This window comes from Bison bison, unplaced genomic scaffold, assembly GCF_000754665.1.
Source record: "Bison bison bison isolate TAMUID 2011002044 unplaced genomic scaffold, Bison_UMD1.0 scf7180017864466, whole genome shotgun sequence".
NCBI lineage: Eukaryota > Metazoa > Chordata > Mammalia > Artiodactyla > Bovidae > Bison > Bison bison.
The window spans coordinates 10109992-10129436 of record NW_011495027.1 but is presented as its reverse complement, the minus strand read 5'-3'; the positions used below and the strand labels follow the sequence as shown (position 1 = coordinate 10129436).

Below are 19445 nucleotides of genomic sequence, written 5' to 3'. Positions count from 1 at the left end.
CAGACCTTAGTTTGTTGATACCTGGGTAATAAAAATGAGTTAAAACCAAATTGGGGCAGTGTTAACATGCTAAGTAAGAAGTGTTCTTTGGGATTGCCCAATACTAGCACTCTTGATTCCTTTTTTCTTCATTTCTGTTTGATAAGAATGAGAGTCAGTTTATGAAATCTCCGTTTGATGCTTAGGTCTTATACCAGCTTTCCTATTCTGATCTACCTGTATTCCTACCCAGAAAACTCCTTCTTCTTAGGTTGATCAGGTTGAGTTTCCTTTCTTTGCAATTAAGTTAATCTAACCAGACTAGTCAAACAGGGAATAATTTGGGGAGTTTTTAAGCTATTATACTAGTGACTGTACTTGCTGTGTTAGATCATTGCACATAATGCATATATGCACACTGCACATATATGCATAAAAAGATTCAAATTTGGTTTAATAGAAATTTCTTTTTGGAAAAACCCAGTTAAAATAGAATTTGCCAGTTAATGAGGGCAGTAGCCATAACAGGTGACTTTGTCATTGTCTGCACTGTTTTTTCCTATTTCTGCGAATAACACATGGCCCATTTGAATTTGTAAAACTTTGATCATCATTTAATTTATAATGCAGTCCAGGATAATTTCAAATGTATTGTAATTTTGCTTTAAAGGTGCTTACTGAGTACAAGTAATCACTCAGGTGTGGAGGCCTTTATTATTCAAAATATCAAAAATCAAATTGACATTTCGTTAAAGGTAAGAGCATAACTAAGGTGTCAATTATCAATTTATTCTTTTATTTTGTAGGACTTTTTATTCATTTGTGGAATACATTAATGTGGAATCTTGCGCTATGGACCTTTTCTATCTCTAATATTAGGGTACAGGCACATCTCAGAGATAGTATGGGTCTGGTTCCAGATCACCATGATAAAGCAGAAATCTCCATAAAGCAAGTCACACAAAATTCTTGGTTTTCCAGTGTATATCAAAGTTAATTAGACTACATTTTAATCTGTTAAGTGCAGTAGCATTATGTCTAAAAAATACAATGTACATACTTTAATTTTAAAACACTGTTTTTCTTAAAACTGCTAACTATCATCTGAAACTTCAGGGAGTTGTAATCTTTTTCCTAGTGGAAGGTCGATGTTGATGGCTACTGATCAAGGTGCTGTGGCTATTCCTTAAAGTAAGACAGCAGTAAAGTTTGCCAAGTTGATTGACTGTTTCTTTCACAAATGATTTCTCTGCAGCATGCAAAGCTGTCTCATCATTTTACCCATAAAAGTTCTTTGATTATTGAAGTCAATCCTCTCAAACTCTGGCACTGCTTTATCAACTAAGTTTTATGTAATACTCTAAATCCTTTGTTGTAATTTCATCAGTCTGAATAGCATCTTCATCAGGAGTCTATTCTGTCTCAAGACACAATTTTCTTTGCCAACCTAGGAGAAACAGCTCCTCATCTGTTCAGATTTTATCATTGAAATTGCAGCAGTTCATTTACATCTTCAGGCTCCACTTCTAATTTTAGTTCTCTTGCTGTTTCCACCACAGTTATTGTTACTTCCTTTTTTAAAAAAATTTTGGGTGTGCTGGGTCTTAGTTGCAGTATGTGGGTTTTCTCTGATTGTGGCATGTGGGCTTAGTTGCCCTGTTACACGTGGGATCTTAGTTCTCTGACTAGGGATTGAACCTACGTCCTCTGCATTGGAATGTGGATTCTTAGCCACTGGACCACCAGGGAAGTCCCTCCGCTGAAGTCTTGAACTCTTCCAAGTCATCTGTGAGGGTTGGAATCAATTTCTTCCAAATTCCTGTGAATGTTGATATTTTGACCTTTTCTCATGAATCACGAATGATTCCAGAAGGTTTTCAGTTTGTTCTGCCCAGATACATCAGAAGAATCACTGTCTCTGAAGCAATAGCTTTATGAAATGTATTTATTAAAGACTAAGACTTTAAAGTTGAAATTACTCCTTTTTCCATGGGTTGCAGAATGGATATTGTGCTAGCAGGCATGAAGACATTAATCTCATTTTATATCTTCCTTAGATCTTTCAAGTGACAAAGTACATTGTCAGTGAGCAGTAGTAATATTTTGAAAATAATCTTTCTTCTGAGCAATAAATCTCAAGAGTAGGGTTAAAGTGTTCAATAAACCACGTTATAAACAAATATGCTGTCAAGGTTTTATTGTTCCATTTATACAGCATAGGCAGAGTAGATTTGGTATGATTCTTACAGGCCCTGTGATTTTTGGAGCAGTAAAAATTAAGCATTAGTTTCAACCTCAAGCCACCAACTGTATTAACTCTTGAGAGTTGGTCTGTCCTTTGAAGCTTTGAAGCCAGGCATTTTCTCCTCTAGCTGTGAAAGCCTAGGTGGCATCTTGTTGCAGTATAAGTCTATTTTCATCTACATTGAAAATCTTTTGGTTAGTGTAGGTATGTTCATTAATTACCTTCCTGTGCTGTGCATAGTCACTGAGTTGTGTCCAACTGTTTGCAACTTCATAGACAGTAGCCCACCAGACTCCTCTGTCCATGGGGATTCTCCAGCCAAGAATACTAGAATGGGTTGCCATGCCTTCCTCTAGGGGATCTTCCCAACCCAAGGATCAAACCCAGGTCTCTTGCATTGCAGGCAGATTTTTTACCATCTGAGCCACAAGGGAAGCCCAAAATTACCTTCGGAGATTTTCTGAATCACTGCAGCTTCTACATCTGCACTTGCTGCTTCACCTTGCACTGTTAGGTCTGGAATTGGCTGCTTTTTCAACCTTATGAGTCAACGTCTACTAGCTTCAAACTCCTGCAGCTTTCTCACCTCATAGCCTTCATTAAATGGACGAGTCAGGGCCTTGCTCTAGATTACATTTTGGCTTAAGAGAATGTTGTGGTTGGTTTGATCTTCTATCCAGACCACTAAAACTGTCTCCATATCAGCAATAAGGCTATTTCACTTTCTTATCATTCGGGTGTTCAGTGGAGTAGCTCTTAAATTTCCTTCAAGAACTTTTCCTTTGCATTTAGGCTAACTTGCATTTAGGCTAATTTTGGCACAAGAGGCCTAGCTTGGCCTTCAACATGCTTCCTCACTAAGCTTAATCAATTCTAGCTTTTGATTTAAAATGAGACTTATATTACTCTTCCTTTTATTTGAATACATTGTAGAATTATTAATTGGCCTAATTTCAGGACTCTTGGGTCTCAGGAAATAGGGAAGACCAAGGAGAGAGAGAGACAGAGGAATGGCCAGACATTGGAACAGTCAAAACACACATACTTTTCAAGTTCACTGTCTTCTGTGAGCATGGTTCATGGTGCCCCAAAACAGTCAGTTAATGATAATAACATCAAAGATCACTGATCACAGATCACCCTGAAAAATATATAATAATGAAAGTTTGAAATTTTGGAGAATTATCAAAATGTGACACAGACGTGAAGTGAATAAATGCTGTTGGAAACATGGTACCGATAGACTTACTTGACACAAAGTTGCCACTAGCCTTCACTATGTAAAAAATGCAGTAAAGTGCAGTGCAGTAAAATGAGGTATGCTTGTATATTTCCCCCATTTCTACTCTTTTTTAAAAACTTGGATTTTGAAATTGTTAACTATAGATTTAAATTGTATTAATTCTAATATGGTTTCTTTTTGTTTTGCTGCATACTTGTGAAATATTAATGGAAACTGAAGTCTGTAAATACTCAGTAATTCCATATAGAGAACAGAGAAAGAGCATACCAGTGCTCTCAAACTAGCAGGGTTTGTTCCAAGTGCCTGGAAATAGTGAATGGAAATCAAAGTTAAAGATATGTATTTAAAATGTGTAATGGCTAATTTTTGTAGTATCAAGGTACTAGGAAAATAAATACTACATGTATTTATCAACCTGTTATTTAAAGCCTTTTTCATGTTTTCTTTTGCTTCTTAGAAAACACAGAACAAATGGTTTACAGGACCACAGCTGATTTCCCTTCTGGATTTGGTACTCGTTCTCCCAGAGGGTGCTGAAACAGATCTACTGCAAAACTCAGATAGGTGAGGTGACCATTACTAAGGTTCACATAGTAAATTCAGAATAAAATGTGAAACCCCTGTTTTGGGAACCTAAACTAAAAAAAAACATATTTTCCTGTGATTTTATAGTTAATGGTTAGTTCATAAAATTACATATTTACATGTTTAAATGATTTTTGTTGTTGTTTAGTTGCTTATATGTTTGGATTTTATTGTTTTGTTTTCCAAGACATCTTTTTTTTTATATACAATATGTAATTTTACTTTTAGTATTACTAGAATGAATGTTGAGATATAGTTGTATATAAAAGGAATCTTAAAATTCAAGAAGCAAAAGATGGTATTCTCAAACATTAAAGATAACAAGTCTCCCTTGGTGGAGAAGGCAATGGCACCCCACTCCAGTACTCTTGCCTGGAAAATCCCATGGACGGAGGAGCCTGGTGGGCTGCAGTCCATGGGGTCGCTAAGAGTCAGACACGACTGAGCCACTTCACTTTCACGTTTCACTTTCATGCATTGGAGAAGGCAATGGCAACCCACTCCAGTGTTCTTGCCTGGAGAATCCCAGGGACGGGGGAGCCTGGTGGGCTGCCGTCTATGGGGTCACACAGAGTTGGACACAACTGAAGTGATTTAGCAGCAGCAGCAACAGCAGCAGTCTCCCTTGGGGAAAAAGAGAATAGTAATTTTCACAATTAAATTTTGTGAACTTGGAGAATGAGAGTAATAAATTATGTTAAGGGAGGAAGATATGTGATAAAATATTTTAAAGGAAAAGTTTTGGATGCCCAAACATAATTGTAGAAATATACCCAAGGTTTTAACTTAACCTTTATTCACTGAAATTGCTGATTATGTAAAATTGTACTGTTAAGTAATAAATCATATTTTTTTAATTAACAGGATAATGGCTTCATTGAATTTATTGAGGTATTTGGTTATCAAAGATAATGAAAAAGACAATCAAGTAAGTGAATTTTTTTAAAAAGAAACTGTATTATTCAAATGCGTAAGGAATGTTTTGTTATTTTCTTATCAATATCTACTTAAGCCAGTGAGTAATATTTTACCCAGTTGCAATAAGTGCCAACAATTATTCTTTAAACTTGAAGTGAATTCCCAGGAGTCCTTACCACCCCACATCCACTTTCCCTTCCCTTTTCCTGTTGTGCCTCTGTGCTCTTGCTGTGAGCATCGCTTAGCTCTGTTACGTAGGTAAGTTGCAGCTCCTAAGTTAACTAACCTTTCGAAACTCAACATATGTTTGCTTATCTTGTTCATTAACCTTCACCTATATAGCTCATGACTTATGTCTGAGCTATACAAAATAAAATAATCTGATATCCCCCTCATCGGACTTGACAAATTGAAGCATTTTCAGCACTAAATCTGTTAACAGCACCTTTTGAATAATGTGTAGGAAGTTAAAATTTTTAAAAATAGTGCACCATAAGAGGTATTCAGTAAGCAGAAAACTATTTGAGGGATATTTGTCATACAGTAAAATTATATTTGCTTTTTATCTTCTCTTTCTACTTAACTCTAATAGTTCCTTTCTCTATATGTGTCATCTTATTAACTGTAACTACCTGAATTACATGCATGATTAAGCTTTTTAGAAAGTAATAAATGAAATGAAAGTAATTGAGTTTTATATAAGAATCCCAGAGCCTTTTTTTTTTTTTTTTAAGTAAATCATGATTTGGGATCAAACATTTATGGAAAAAGTAGCAGTAGATTTTTGACTGAATCTATTAGGTTCATTGATCTGACTTCCCATTCATTGCTCTTCGGCCAAAAATAGTTATGTGCTATCACTGACTAGTGGATACTCTAAACAAGGATGCTTTTTTTTTCTAACGTTTTTTCAAACATAAAGCCAAGTTGAAAGAATTTCAGAGTGATCACTGTTTTATGTGCTGCAGAGATTCTACTGTTAACATTTTACTCTGCTATTATCACTTATCCAGCTCTCTATCCTGTACCCATCCTTCAGTCTCTCTTTATTTTTTGATGCAGTTCAGGGTAAACTACAAACATCATCATACTTTCCCATAAATACTTCAGCACACATTTCATTCAAAAGAGTTACATATTTGTGTATAATTTTTCTTTGAGTTAAAGTTCACATAAAATCTAATGCCCAAATTTTAATTATACATTAACTGAGTTTTAACAAATGCTTAGATCTGTTATCCAAATCCTTATCAAATATAGAACATTACTAACATCACGAGAAGCTCCCTTTTCCCCTCCCAGTTAATGCTGATGTCATCATTCCACACCCATCCCTAGCCCCTGACAACTCTATCCTGTCCGGGTGCTATCGTATATTCTTCACTATGCTATCAGTGCTCTTTAGTTTTATTTTTCATAGATGATGTTAGCACAGGAAGGCTCTATAACATGCACAAGGGCATATAATTAGCAAGAAGCAGAAATAGCCATGACCAAATGCAGTGACTAGAACTTCCTCTTTTTTTTTTTTGTAGTAAATTCAGGAGCAGTGGAAGCCCTGAGGCTTCCAAAAAGTGTCCTTAAAGTATGGTATGAGTTTTTACTTTTGTCAGGAAGAGGCCATATCTAGAAATGATCTGATTTGTCTGACAGGGTGAGAAAGCATCTTCTTGATTAGGAGGGATAGATTTATTATTAGTAGGTATGGAGCACAGTGTACCACAGGGATAGCAAAGAGAGGGAAGGCAGAGCAGTTTTAGCATTGTGCAATGTCTACTCTGATATCCACAGATAATACCTCACATTTATTTAGTTTGAATATTATATAGTAAAGAAAAGGATGTAACCAGCTTATAAGACTGCCTTCTTATGTAAGTTTTAAAAATTTTTTCTTAAGAATCAACTATTCCAAAGTATTGCCATGCAGGTTACCATAAGAGTCATCATACCAAGGAAACTGGCAAAAAAACAAAACAAAACAAAAAGCCAATCCAAGATGGTAACCTAACACCTTTGAGGCAATTTATTCATCATGGAAGCATTTCTACCAAGTGCAGTCACAGTAGGTCCTGAATATAAATGAGAGGCATATCTGTCTGCTGTGGTTAACAAGAAAATAATAGGTTCTGAGTTTTTAGAAATATTTGATTAAAGGAGAAACAAAATGATATTCTAATGATGCTGAACTGTGAGTAGTTTTATTCAAAAGGACTCCTATCAGTACCTGTCTTTGAGTTAAATATGCTGTGGTGATAACTAGTCAGATGAAAAGCTGAAAAGCCATCAAAAAAGTGTACAGAAAAACTAAGAACAGGATCATTAAAATATAAAACAAGGTGATTCATAATGGAATAATGATCCATTTTTTTTCCTGCTATTTTGGGTTACTGTCATCTGACTTTCTTCATAAATCATTCCCTTCCTTTTTGCATAATAGGCTTCTTCATAATAGTCTCTTAATCTTCATAATAGTCTCTTCATCTCTGCATAATAATTTAAAAGCACTTTCCCCACACTTCAGCTTCACATAACTTCTTGGACCTTGAAACTCCATCTGTCTCTACTGGTCAAACCAACTTAATTTTTAGACTAGTGTTCACTATTATTTGGTAGGTATCTTTATATAAGTGTTAATTGTTTAATTACAGTAATTTATTCTAATACACAGCCTATAATAATTTATCCCTCACCTTCTAGCTACTCATTTCCTTATCTATCTCTGCTTACCTATTTTTTTTTCCCTAAATAATTTGTCATTGTAATATATAGAAAGCAGGATCAAGAGAAACAATGTAAGACTGTAAAGGCCAGAAGTGTGTATCAGGAACTTTAAAAAATTGAATTATGTAATGTGCACATACATGCTTTTCATTTAGGATAGAACAATAAATACCTGGCATACATCCACATACATATAGTTCTATATATAATCCACATTTTAGGTTCTCATTTAAATTGTTTCTTTCTCCAAGATTAAAACATATACCCTGTATGTTATTTGCAGAGCCAAATGACTTAAGGTTATAACATTCCTTAATATTACAAGTGATAAAGTTCTAAAATATTATTTCATAAATAAGACATGATACACAAATTAGAAGGGAAAAACTGGGTCTTATTCATTTCCTTCCTTTTATTTCTTCAGTATCATGGTTGACTGTGTCCTTTGCAAGGTCCCTTTCCTCACAATAAATTTCATTATGTTATAAAACTGCATTTCTATTTTGTGCAACAAACTGCAGTGAAATTTGAAATGTATAGTTAAGCTCTAAAATTGAAATGGTCTCAGTACTCTACCAGTGTGTTGCTTGGGTATAAAATTTTAAAGTAAGTACTTGTGGACATTTCAAATTTTTATCCTTATAACTATTTTTAAAAATCTTGTTACTTTTTTCTAGACATTGAAGTAAAATATGATTTTCTTTGTATTTTTTTTTCCATAAATCTAATACTCTTAAAGAATCCCCCGCAATGCAGGAGATGCAGGTTCAATCCCTGAGTCAGAAAGATCCCCTGGAGGAGAGCATGGGAACTCACTCAAGTAGTCTTGCCTGGAAAATTCCATGCCAGAGAAGCCTAGTGGGTTACAGTCCATGGGGTCGCAAAGGTCAGACACAGCTGAGTGACTGAGTACACATGCATACCATCTTAATGTAAAAGAGAGAAAATATTCTTGTTTCCACAGCTTCTTCACTCCTACGTGTTTCTAAAAAAATATTACTGTTATTCATCACATGAAAAATTTGTGGAATTATGCAGAACTGAATGTGAACAAATTTTCTTTAGCCTCATTGTGGCACATTTTATTACCTTATTGTAAGTTTTAGATTATGGACTGTGTATTACATTATTGCCATTAAGAGAAACTAAAGTCTTTTATTGAAGTCTTTTATCTTAGGGGGTCTTTATTAGACCTTCTAGAGTTACACTGTCCAATAGACAGTAGCCACACATGACTATTAAATTTTAAATTAATTTTTAAATTTTTAAAATTAAAAATTCAGTTCCTCCTTGGCATTGGACAGCATCATTCTAGATCACTGTTTCTCAGCATATGGGTCTAATAAAAATTACCTGGATATCTTACATAATTCAATTTTTAGAAATTCCTAATATGTACTTGTTTAGATTGATATTAAAAATGGGTGAAGACACAATATGTTAATTAAAAAGGAAGTATAAATACAGCACAGATTGAAGAACAAAAGGAAAGTTACATGAAAACATTCCAATAAAATTTGAAACTTCAATAAAATGGAATTTGTTAGAAAATATAATCTAACAAAACTCTTAACAATCTACTAAGAGAAATCACAGGGCAGATAATTTTTACCATAATTTCAAAAAACATATACTCAAGTCTCATACAAAACATTCAAAAGACTAGAAAAAGTATAGTTGTGTCTAAATGTTATGTTTAGTAAAGTATGACCTTAATACCCAAACAGTCTAGGATAGTGTGCTTCAGTGAAATTACAGGCTCTCCCACATTGCAGGCAGATTCTTAACAAGCTGAACCACCAGGAAAGCCCAAGAATACTGGAGTGGGTAGCCTATCCCTTCTCCAGCAGATCTTCCTGACCCAGGAATCGAACTGGGGTCTCCTGCATTGCAGGCAGATTCTTTACCAGCTTAGCTACTCAGGGAAGCAGATATATAGATAATAATATTACCAAAACCAGATTTAGCAAAAAAAAATTGTTATAAGTCATCAAACTCAGTTGGATTCATTCTGGTAATACAAGGTAATGTAATTTCATAGGTTAAAGTAGAGGAAGTACTTGATTATATCAATAGTTATATTTATACTATTTATAATATAGCATTTAATACATTCAATATATAATCATGATAAAAATATTAGTCCACCAGAAAATAATATAACAAAAAATATGAGATACTTAGGAAAACATGTAAAAATATGTGTAAAACTTTATGAGGGAAAAAAAGGGGGGAAGAATGGGACTGTTCAATAGATGATAATGATGGGTAATTTGTCACACTTATGGGAAGGGGGGAATTAAGATGCCTATGTCACATAATATACAAAACAAAATTCCAAATAGATTAAAGACTTAAGGTTGAAAAGGAATTTACAAGTTTTTAGAATACTGTGTAACCTAAGGGTAGAGAAGGCTTTCTTAAGTAAAGAAGCACTAACCACAAATGAATAGATTGATAAAACTAATAACATTGAAACTAAAACCTATTCAAGGAAAGAAAATGCATACAAACTGAAAAAGCCACAAAAAGAAAGAGAAAGAAAACCAAAATACTTCTTCCACCCAATAGTTAGTATCAAAAAATCAGATAACTATAAAGCAAGAATCAAGACCACAAATCAGAAAAATAAGTAAAGAATACAGATATTGTAAGGCAGCTCACAGAAGAGGAAACCCAAATGGCCAATAACCACAAGACAATATTCCCAATATCAGTAGTGTTTATGGAAGTGTAACTTAAAACTGCAGCGAGATTCTATTTCACAGCCATCACAGTGGCAAATGTTAAAAAGGTAGATAGCATAGGTTAGGATACAGAACAGTGATGAAACAAAGTAGATAACCATTTTTGGGCAATTTGGCATTATCTAGTGAAATTGAATAAATACTCTTAACTCAGCACCTTCTGTTTTAAGGCATCTTAATGAGTCCTTAAATCAATTTACTGATTTAGACTGGCAAGTTTTACAAAATGAAATAGAATATAATTGAGGTTGTTTGCACAGATTCTTAGTTACAGATATTGCAGCAAATTTTGTGGTCACTTGCAAAGAACAAGGTTTGAAAATGGAGGGGATATGACAGATTGGCTAGGAATAAAATGTATGTTGCTTTCCAATATCTCTGACATATTCAACGGTCAGTTAGCAGAAAGGGTATGATACTGTACAGTTTAATTTTATAGTAACATAGTATATGGTTAAGTGGGAAGCAAACTGTCCCTCCTATCAGTAAAATTGTGAAAGTTCACAAATTATTTTAATCTGTGTATTTTCAGAATGAACTTTGAGAGAGAAAACTTTTTTCCCAAATTCATGACAATAAGAAAAATAAGTGAAAAATATAGAAACATTCACTTTCAACTGTTGATCTGAAACTGTAAATAGTGCCAATATTCAGAAAAATACTGACCCTACAATTAGTAGACTTAGCCTTAATTTGAACTACATTCTAAAAAGGAAGAAAATGAATATAACTTTAAAGCTAAGATTATTTAAGATGGTTTCATCAAAAGTAAATACCCAATGAAAATGATAGTCTAAAATAAAATTTTTCTTGCACATGAAAGCTAAAAACCTTCCAAATTAGACATCTAGAAACAACATTCTGAACTTGTGAATGAGGCCCCGTAATGGTTTGAAAGATGAAAAGTTACCAACATTCTTCTAGTCTCATTATCAGCATATATAATTACATATTTTTTAGCAAATGAGAAAAGTCACTCAGTTTGGCCTGCAAAGTTTATTTTTCCAGCATATACAGTGTTGGATTGTGTCTTGATTTATTTAAAAGTATGTCTTAATGGTAACATGATGTTTTGGAAAATCTATATTGCAAAACATGGATGCAAAGGTTCTGATGCTTCTTCATGAAACATAAATTGTGTAGCACTTAAATTGATATCTGGTACTTGCAAAACAATATGAGATTGTTTCACCTTAACCTTTATATACATCTAGAGATTAGCTATATTTACTGAATTGGAAGCACACTGGGGGTCACTCAAAGTAGAAAGTTTATAGCAATAAGTGACAGAGCAGAACTATGAGCAATTACCTTCTTAAACTGTCAGAAGCACTAGCAAGTTGTTTTAAGTCAGTTGGAAAATTTTGGTATTCAAGGAAATCCCTCTGGATATAACTATATTATGAAAGTGGTGAAAATTGTTAATTTTAGCAGTTCACTGATAAGCCAAACTCTTGAAACTTTTTTCAGTGATTGGATCTAAGCATGACCAATGTATCATATCAGAGTTCATTTATTGTTCCTTTGGAAAGTTCGAAGTAGGGCATAAGAACTCAAGGATAATATACATGTTTTTCTAGTTGAAAAGCAATCTTATCTGACAGTTATTTTCAAAGATAATATTGAGTGGCAAAATTGACATATGTATCTGATTTTCTGGCACGCCTAAGACATAAAAATTGAAACCACAGGAAAACATGAGTATATTTTTCATATGTTAAACTTATCTGTCAGTTGTAGAAGACATTACTGTTACAGAAGGAAACTATCATCATTTTGATAATAAGATTTCAAATAACTTCTATTACTAATTAAGAGTGAATGAAAATTTGTTCAACTTAGACCAACATTTTTTAAAGGAAACTTTCCTATATTCTGGACATAAGTCTTTTATTAGGTATGGTTATTATATTTTCTTCCAGTTTGTGGCTTATATTTTCATTATCTTAATAGAAATTTTTAAAGAACAGAAATGTTAAATTTTGAGGAAGTCCAGCATATCAATTCTATTCTTTTAAATCATTTATATTTCTTTGGATTCTAACAAATCTTTGTTTTAACCCAAGATCACAGATTTTCTAGTAGAAGTTTTATTGTTTAGATTTTTATATTTATACTTATGATTGACTTCAAGTAAATTTTTTATATGGTGAAATAGGGTTAAGGTAGTTTTGTTTTGACTCCAGCAGTATTTGTTGAAAAGGCTATACTCAGATTGTCTTGTTACCTTTGTCAAAGATCAAAAAGATCATATAAGTATGGGTATATTTTTGGATTCTATTCTGTTCCATTGAACTGTCTTCTTTCACCAGTACCACACTATCTTGATTACTGTAACTTTACAGTAAGTCTTACGTGTGAGTATGCCAACTTTGTTCTTTAAAAAAAAATTTTGGCTGTTCTAGATTCTTTGCTTCTCCATTTGAATTTTAGAATAATTCTGTCTTTCTACCTGTAGAGGAACAACATTCCTGTTTTTCTGCTCTACTCTCAGTGCTTAACCTCGTTTTTTTGTACTTTTGGTTACCAAATGTGCAGAGATTTTCCCATATCAAGGAATTTTTTGACACCAAGTAGATGTCCTACAATTGAGTCCCCTTGTGACACTCTTCCTGGAGATAGCATCAGATTACAGAGGCTAAGGGCTCAGTCCCACAACATTACCTCCCTTCCCTCTTCAGATGCCAGTCACGAGTCCAGGTATTGATCTGACTTCTGACAGACTGGCTAAAACAGGTTCTCACAACCCCCTCCTCAGGTTCAGTTAATTTGCTAAAGTTGTTCACAGAACTCAGAACATTTTACCTACTGGATCACTGGTTTATTGGGAAAGGATGTAACAGCACAGCGAGATGAAAGAGATACATAAGGCAAGGTATGTGGGGAGGGGCACTAAGTTTTCATGCCCTCCCTTGAAACTACTTTCCCAGCACCTCTACCTGTTCATCAACCAAGAAGCTCTCTGAACCCCATTCTTTTGAGTTTTTTGGAGGCTTCATTACATAAGCATGGTTGATTAAATCACTGGTCACTGATGACAGCTCAATCTCCAGCCCCTCTCCCCTATAAGGAGTTTGTGGTGAGAGGAGTTGACAGTTATAACCCTCTAATCACACAGTTCCTCTGACAGCCAGCCCCCATTCTTATTAGGGGCTTTCCAACAGTTACATTCCTGGCTGAAAGAGCTTCTTATGAATAACAAAATACACTTTGACCACTCTTCACTTAGGAAATTCAAGAGTTTTAGGAGCTCTTTGCCAGGAACAGGATGTAGACCAATACTAGTGCTCTTTGGGGGTGGGGGAAGAAAACACACCACCAAGGGGCACAAGGGAACTTCTGGGGTCATGAGACTATCTTCATAGTGGTGGTGGCTATACTGCTGTATATCTTTGTCAGAACTCAGAACTGTACAGCTAAAAAGAGTTTACTGAATGTAAATGATACCCAACACACCAGACCTTAAAAAATGTGTAGAAAGAAAAGGACCAGGCTCAATACCAGAATAGATGTCAGTGACTCCAAGCACACCATTGTTCTTAATGTGTATTTTGGAATTATTTGGGGGTTTTTCTGCATTATATTTAAATATTGATAGAATTATATTTGATATTATAAATAGAACATTTTGTAAAACATTTGTTTCAGCTATATAAATGTGTGTTGAGTTGTGATATAAATTATATTTCTTACTGTGGGCCATGGTAAAAATATTTTGAAAAATGCTACCCTAGAAAAACTTATCCCATGTGAATAGGAAGAGATATGCAGCAGTTTCAGTGAGCACTGTTTGAAATATTTAAGAAAACTAGTAATAGGATACATCGTATAGTGGGATGCCTGTATATCAGTTAAACTGAAAAGATAAGCGCTATAACATAAATAACCCTCAGAAACATAGGACTGAACAAAAGGGAGCTAAAGTAGGATGCTTTGATGTCATTTATATATTTTTAAACATGCAAAATTGGGATGTATAAATACATTAACTGCTAAAACCTAAAACCTCAAGTTTTAGAAAATTTTGCATAGTTAATGGCTTACACTTGAATAAAGAGGGCTTCAACCATATCTGTCTTTTTAAGTAAATAGGGCAAGATGTGTGCATTTGACAAAGCTTAGTGTGAGTATAAAGGTGTTTTCTCTGTCCTCTTTATGTTTGAATGTGTTTTAATCTGTAGAGGGTCATCAGTACCTTCAACCTTGAAAGCCATCTGTGATATTCGGTGGTAGCAGTGGGTTCTACTTTTAAGCTTAGAGGAAAGGGAAAGAAGGTTTTTAAAAGCGGGTGTGGGGATAGAGAAAGGTGAAAGAAAAGGCTGGAGAGAGAGGGAGGAACATAAGAAGTGAAACCAGTGGGTGCGTATGGTTGCGTAACATGCTTGATATGCTGTGTGACTATCCTCGGAAGTTTCTACTGCACTAACGCATAACCCACGTTTTTCACGTAAGGACAAAAAACTTAGGATTTCAATGGATGTTTAAAAATGTCTTTTAAAGTATACAATTGAAACTGATTCATTGTTTAAAAATCAGGATAAATAAGCAAAAAGAAAATAATAAAATCTCAGCATTTATTTTTGATATTATAGTATATACCCTTTTGGCTTTATACCAGAAAATCTGTACTTTTTTTTAAAAAGATCGTATTATAGGAGTCATACTGCAGCCTTTTTATTTGCTTTTTTACCACTCCCCAGTATGTACTGAAGAGTAGTACTATTTTACCAGCAGTGTAGTGTTCCATTGTGTGGATATGGAAGTTACCCCACTCCTGATGTGAAAAACTGTCATTATTTCCAATTTTTCACTATTTAAACATTTTTATAAACATATCTGCAGTGAAATCATTACAACATACATCTTTAAGTCTTCCCCAGGTTAAGTTCATAGATGGTGAGTGGAAAAGTATGCATATTTTTGAGATTGTGGATTCTTGATAGTTCCTCAAGAACTCCACTTTTCCTCATAATATAGGAATAATGAGAAAGGACAGATTTAAATTAAAGGGATATATGTGACAGTAAAATTATAAATTATTCAACACAGATACGTGTAGATTTTATTTTTGAGAGCTGTATATGTTAAATGTTATATAGTACTTGGATCAAAATAAGCTCAATTACAAAATAGGTTTTCATATGATCCAGTTCTAGTTAAAGATAATTGGATTCCTAAGTTTTCATTTTTTGCCTAAGCTACTTTCCTTTGTAATAAGTAACTGGAAACTGAGCAATACGAATGAATTTTCTTTTTCTTCTTAAAAAAAAAACAACAACTAAGACTTTATGATTCCCTTTTAGTACTATAGGAAGAAATGCTCTTAGAACAAAAATCTTTAATACGAATGACAAAATAATCCTAAGCTGTCCCAGACAGGTAAAATCTCCATCTTTATTGATCACCAAGAAAGTCTTAAGTCAGCTTTGTGTTAGAAGTTTCCATCAATAGAGAAGGAATAGAATCCTCTGGCACTAGATCTGTGACAAGGATATCATTTGAAAGATAAGGAGTTGAAGGGGACTTACAACATAGAGTCATTATGGGGATGGTTTATAAGAGAAATGTCTCAGACTACGTGGATTATTTTCAGATAATTTTCTCATGGATAAAACTTGGAAGTTACAGATCTCAAAACCAGAAGCTGTCCAAATGACAAAATGAATATGCTAAACAAGTGCGTTTTTGTTTTGATTTGTATTTACATACAATAACTAGATGTAGTAATGAATGTACTAATAAACAGTCTACTCTACTCTGAAAGGCAAAGATCATGTCTTCCTCATTTCTGTTTCTCCAACACTCAGCACTTGTTTAATACTCAGTCCAGTCGCTCAGTCGTGTTTGACTCTTTGAGACCCCATGAATCACAGCACACCAGGCCTCCCTGTCCATCACCAACTCCCGGAGTTTACCCAAACTCACGACCATTGAGTCAGTGATGCCATCCAGCCATTTCATCCTCTGTCGTCCCTTTCTCCTCCTGCCCCTAATCCCTCCCAGCATCAGGGTCGTTTCCAGTGAGTCAGCTCTTTGCATGAGGTGGCCAAAGTATTGGAGTTTCAGCTTCAGCATCAGTCCTTCCAATAAACACCCAGGACTGATCTCCTTTAGGATGGATCTCCTTGCAGTCCAAGGGACTCTCAGGAGTCTTCTCCAACACCACAGTTCAAAAGCATCAGTTCTTTGGTGCTCAGCTTTCTTCACAGTCCAACTTTCACATCCATACATGACCACTGGAAAAACCATAGCCTTGACTAGACAGACCTTTGTTGGCAAAGTAATGTCTCTGCTTTTGAATATGCTATCTAGGTTGGTCATAACTCCTTCCAAGGAGTAAACATCTTTTAATGTTTAATACTAGACGACAGTAAATCTTGAATGAAATAACTAATTGTTTCATTAATTCTTCCAAACAGACTGGTTTGTGGACAGAACTTGAAAAGATTGAGAATAATTTCTTAAAGCCCCTCCATACAGGACTCAATATGTCAAAAGCACATTATGAAGCAGAAATTAAGAATAGCCAAGGTTGGTAATGTAAAATTTCATTTCCAGTTAAGCCTAAAAATTAGTCAGATTTTTTAAACTCATTTATATTCCAAATAAAGAACTTTATCTTGTACTTGTCTAACTTATAGCCAACAAGGAACCATGACAACTGAGTCATTTTATTTATAACTAAAATGATTCTTTGTGAATATATATTCCAATTAATACTGAAATTGGGTTAAATATTTAAACCAAACTGGAGCATAGTCTGGTTTAAAACCTCAAGTTCTGATTAGAAACTAATTGTATCACAAATATTTCTGTTTGGATACCATTGTACTACTTTCAGTATTGAGGGGTCCATCCCCCATGATATCTTTACTAAATCTCAACCTCCACTAAATTTGTACAAATTACAAACAAGAATCTTAGGTCCAGAATTACTTTTTAAAGTCAGCAGTTCTAATAATCTTGTAATCTTTTCTATATAACTATGGTGGTATTTGTGCAGACATCACTATAAATAGAAATTTTGTCTTAGTGTGACAGGTTATAATTCTGATTTTATGTTGACAAAAGTTTCATTCATCTTGTACATGCCAAAATAATGCTATTCACCTGAAGAAACATTAATTCACATGTTACAGAATTTTGATATTTTTATTTGTTCACAACCAGATTTTAGCATACCCTGAGCTATTAAATCTTCCTGGTTGGCTCAGTGGTAAAGAATCTGCCTACCAATGCAGGAGATATGGGTTCAATCCTGGGTCAGAAAGATCCCCTGGAGAAGGAAATAGCAACCCACTCCAGGATTCTTGCCTGGGAAATCCCACAAAGGACCTAGCAAGCAGGCTACAGTCCAAGAGTCGGACATGACCTGGCAACTAAACAACAACACAACTAGCTATTAAAACCATAAGACTTAATTTACACAAATAACTGGCATTTAAGTTAGTAAACAAATTATAAATTTATTATTGAAATCTGAGAGTTTTTAATGGTTAAGTGTGACACGGTTTTTTCCTTCTCTTATAGAAGTCCAGAAGTCTAAAGATCATTGTTCACTAAATGTAGGTAGAGAAGAGATCCCAAATATGCCTCCTGAAATGCAACTTAAGGTAGATATGAAATTTTCCTAAGCTACATCCAACTGAACTCTTTTCTCTTTTTTGCTTTGCTTTGTTTTAAACGCAGCCTTAGTAACCAATTTTTCTTGGCATTATAGGTCCTACATTCAGCTCTTTTCACATTTGATTTGATTGAAAGTGTTTTGGCTCGAGTAGAAGAACTCATTGAAACAAAAACAAAGTCTACCTCTGAGGAAAATATGGGATAAAGTGAAAGCTCCATCTCCTAAATAAAAACTAGTAATACACTATATTTTTCATTATGGTTTATTTAATACCTTTATAGAAGTTTTTCTGTAAAACACACTGAAAATAAATGTAGCTTCTCTTACTTATCTGTTTCAGCAGTGACACATTATGGATCAGTAGCATTGTTTCCTTTTAAAAAGGTATCTATATGGTAAATAATGCCCATGTGTATTTTAAATACTACTGTTGAAAAATCTAATACGAATCAATAATTTTATGATTTCATAAAATGTACTGGAATTACCTTTATCCATACAGTTGTGAGTTTATAAAAATTCTGATACACTTTATGTTCCAGTTAGATGCTATTTTAGAACTCCTAGTGTTAAACTGGCTATCATAGCACTGTAGGAGCTTAGAGAAAAATTCTGAGTCTGTGTACTACTCCTAATTTCCCCTTTTTTTCCCTGCCTCAGGAGTCTTAGAGGGCAGAGTCCTCTATCACCAGCTTTCCAGCAGTAGTTACAGTGTAAAAGTACCTGTGAAGATTAATTTTAGAAATAGTGGCTTGTATTATAAAAAGGTATATATGACTTTTTCTTTAACCCAAGGGGCTGCTTATTTGCAATTAAACATTTCTTCTTCCAACTTAATTTGTATCATTAAGAAGCTTCCATCTAAGTTTTATATACATGTACCAATATTTTTTGAACATTATTAAAGGAATTAACAGAACTCTGAAAGTAAAATCATTTTTAATTATATGTATTTTATTTTAATATCCTTCCCAAAGAACATTTATAGTTGATAATCTAATTTGGGTTAAATGTATCACTACTCAGTTTTATCTTTTGAAGTGTTTTCCACACAGGACTTTGCTCAATGATGTAAGCTTTAGTTGTTATCATTCTGTAGCAGATGCTATCTATGTATGATTTGGAGGTGATCTGGAAGAAGATACAAACATGCAACATTATTTAAGAAATAAGGTATTTTTTACAGGGTCACATCATAAAATACCTAACTTATTCAACAAGTATTAATCAGTACTATGTATGAGTGATTAGAGTAATAGAAAAATACCTGATATTTGTCTTTATGGAATTTCAAACATGCAAACCAGAAAAGTAGAATACTATTAAGAATTGCTTCAACAGGGATCTGTTCCAAGTAAAAGAGTAAGGAACACCTAACTC

General features: G+C 34.1%; 2 protein-coding genes across 2 annotated transcripts in view; one reads left to right on the top strand and one right to left on the bottom strand.

The window, feature by feature from the left end:
- GLMN (glomulin, FKBP associated protein) overlaps positions 1–18984 on the top strand; it is a 44868-nt gene extending 25884 nt beyond the window's left edge. Inside the window, exons 14-19 of the mRNA XM_010860437.1 lie at positions 650–734; positions 3925–4031; positions 4917–4980; positions 16858–16969; positions 17969–18051; positions 18159–18984. Of these exons, the coding sequence (XP_010858739.1) occupies positions 650–734; positions 3925–4031; positions 4917–4980; positions 16858–16969; positions 17969–18051; positions 18159–18269 (562 nt within the window). The 3' untranslated portion in view covers positions 18270–18984. The remainder of the gene's footprint in view (positions 1–649; positions 735–3924; positions 4032–4916; positions 4981–16857; positions 16970–17968; positions 18052–18158) is intronic.
- A 14-nt stretch (positions 18985–18998) lies between these two features.
- Positions 18999–19445, bottom strand: part of LOC105003331 (chromosome unknown open reading frame, human C1orf146) — a 23571-nt gene continuing 23124 nt past the window's right edge. The window contains exon 6 of the mRNA XM_010860438.1: positions 18999–19196. Coding sequence (XP_010858740.1) covers positions 19062–19196 — 135 coding nt within the window. The 3' untranslated portion in view covers positions 18999–19061. The remainder of the gene's footprint in view (positions 19197–19445) is intronic.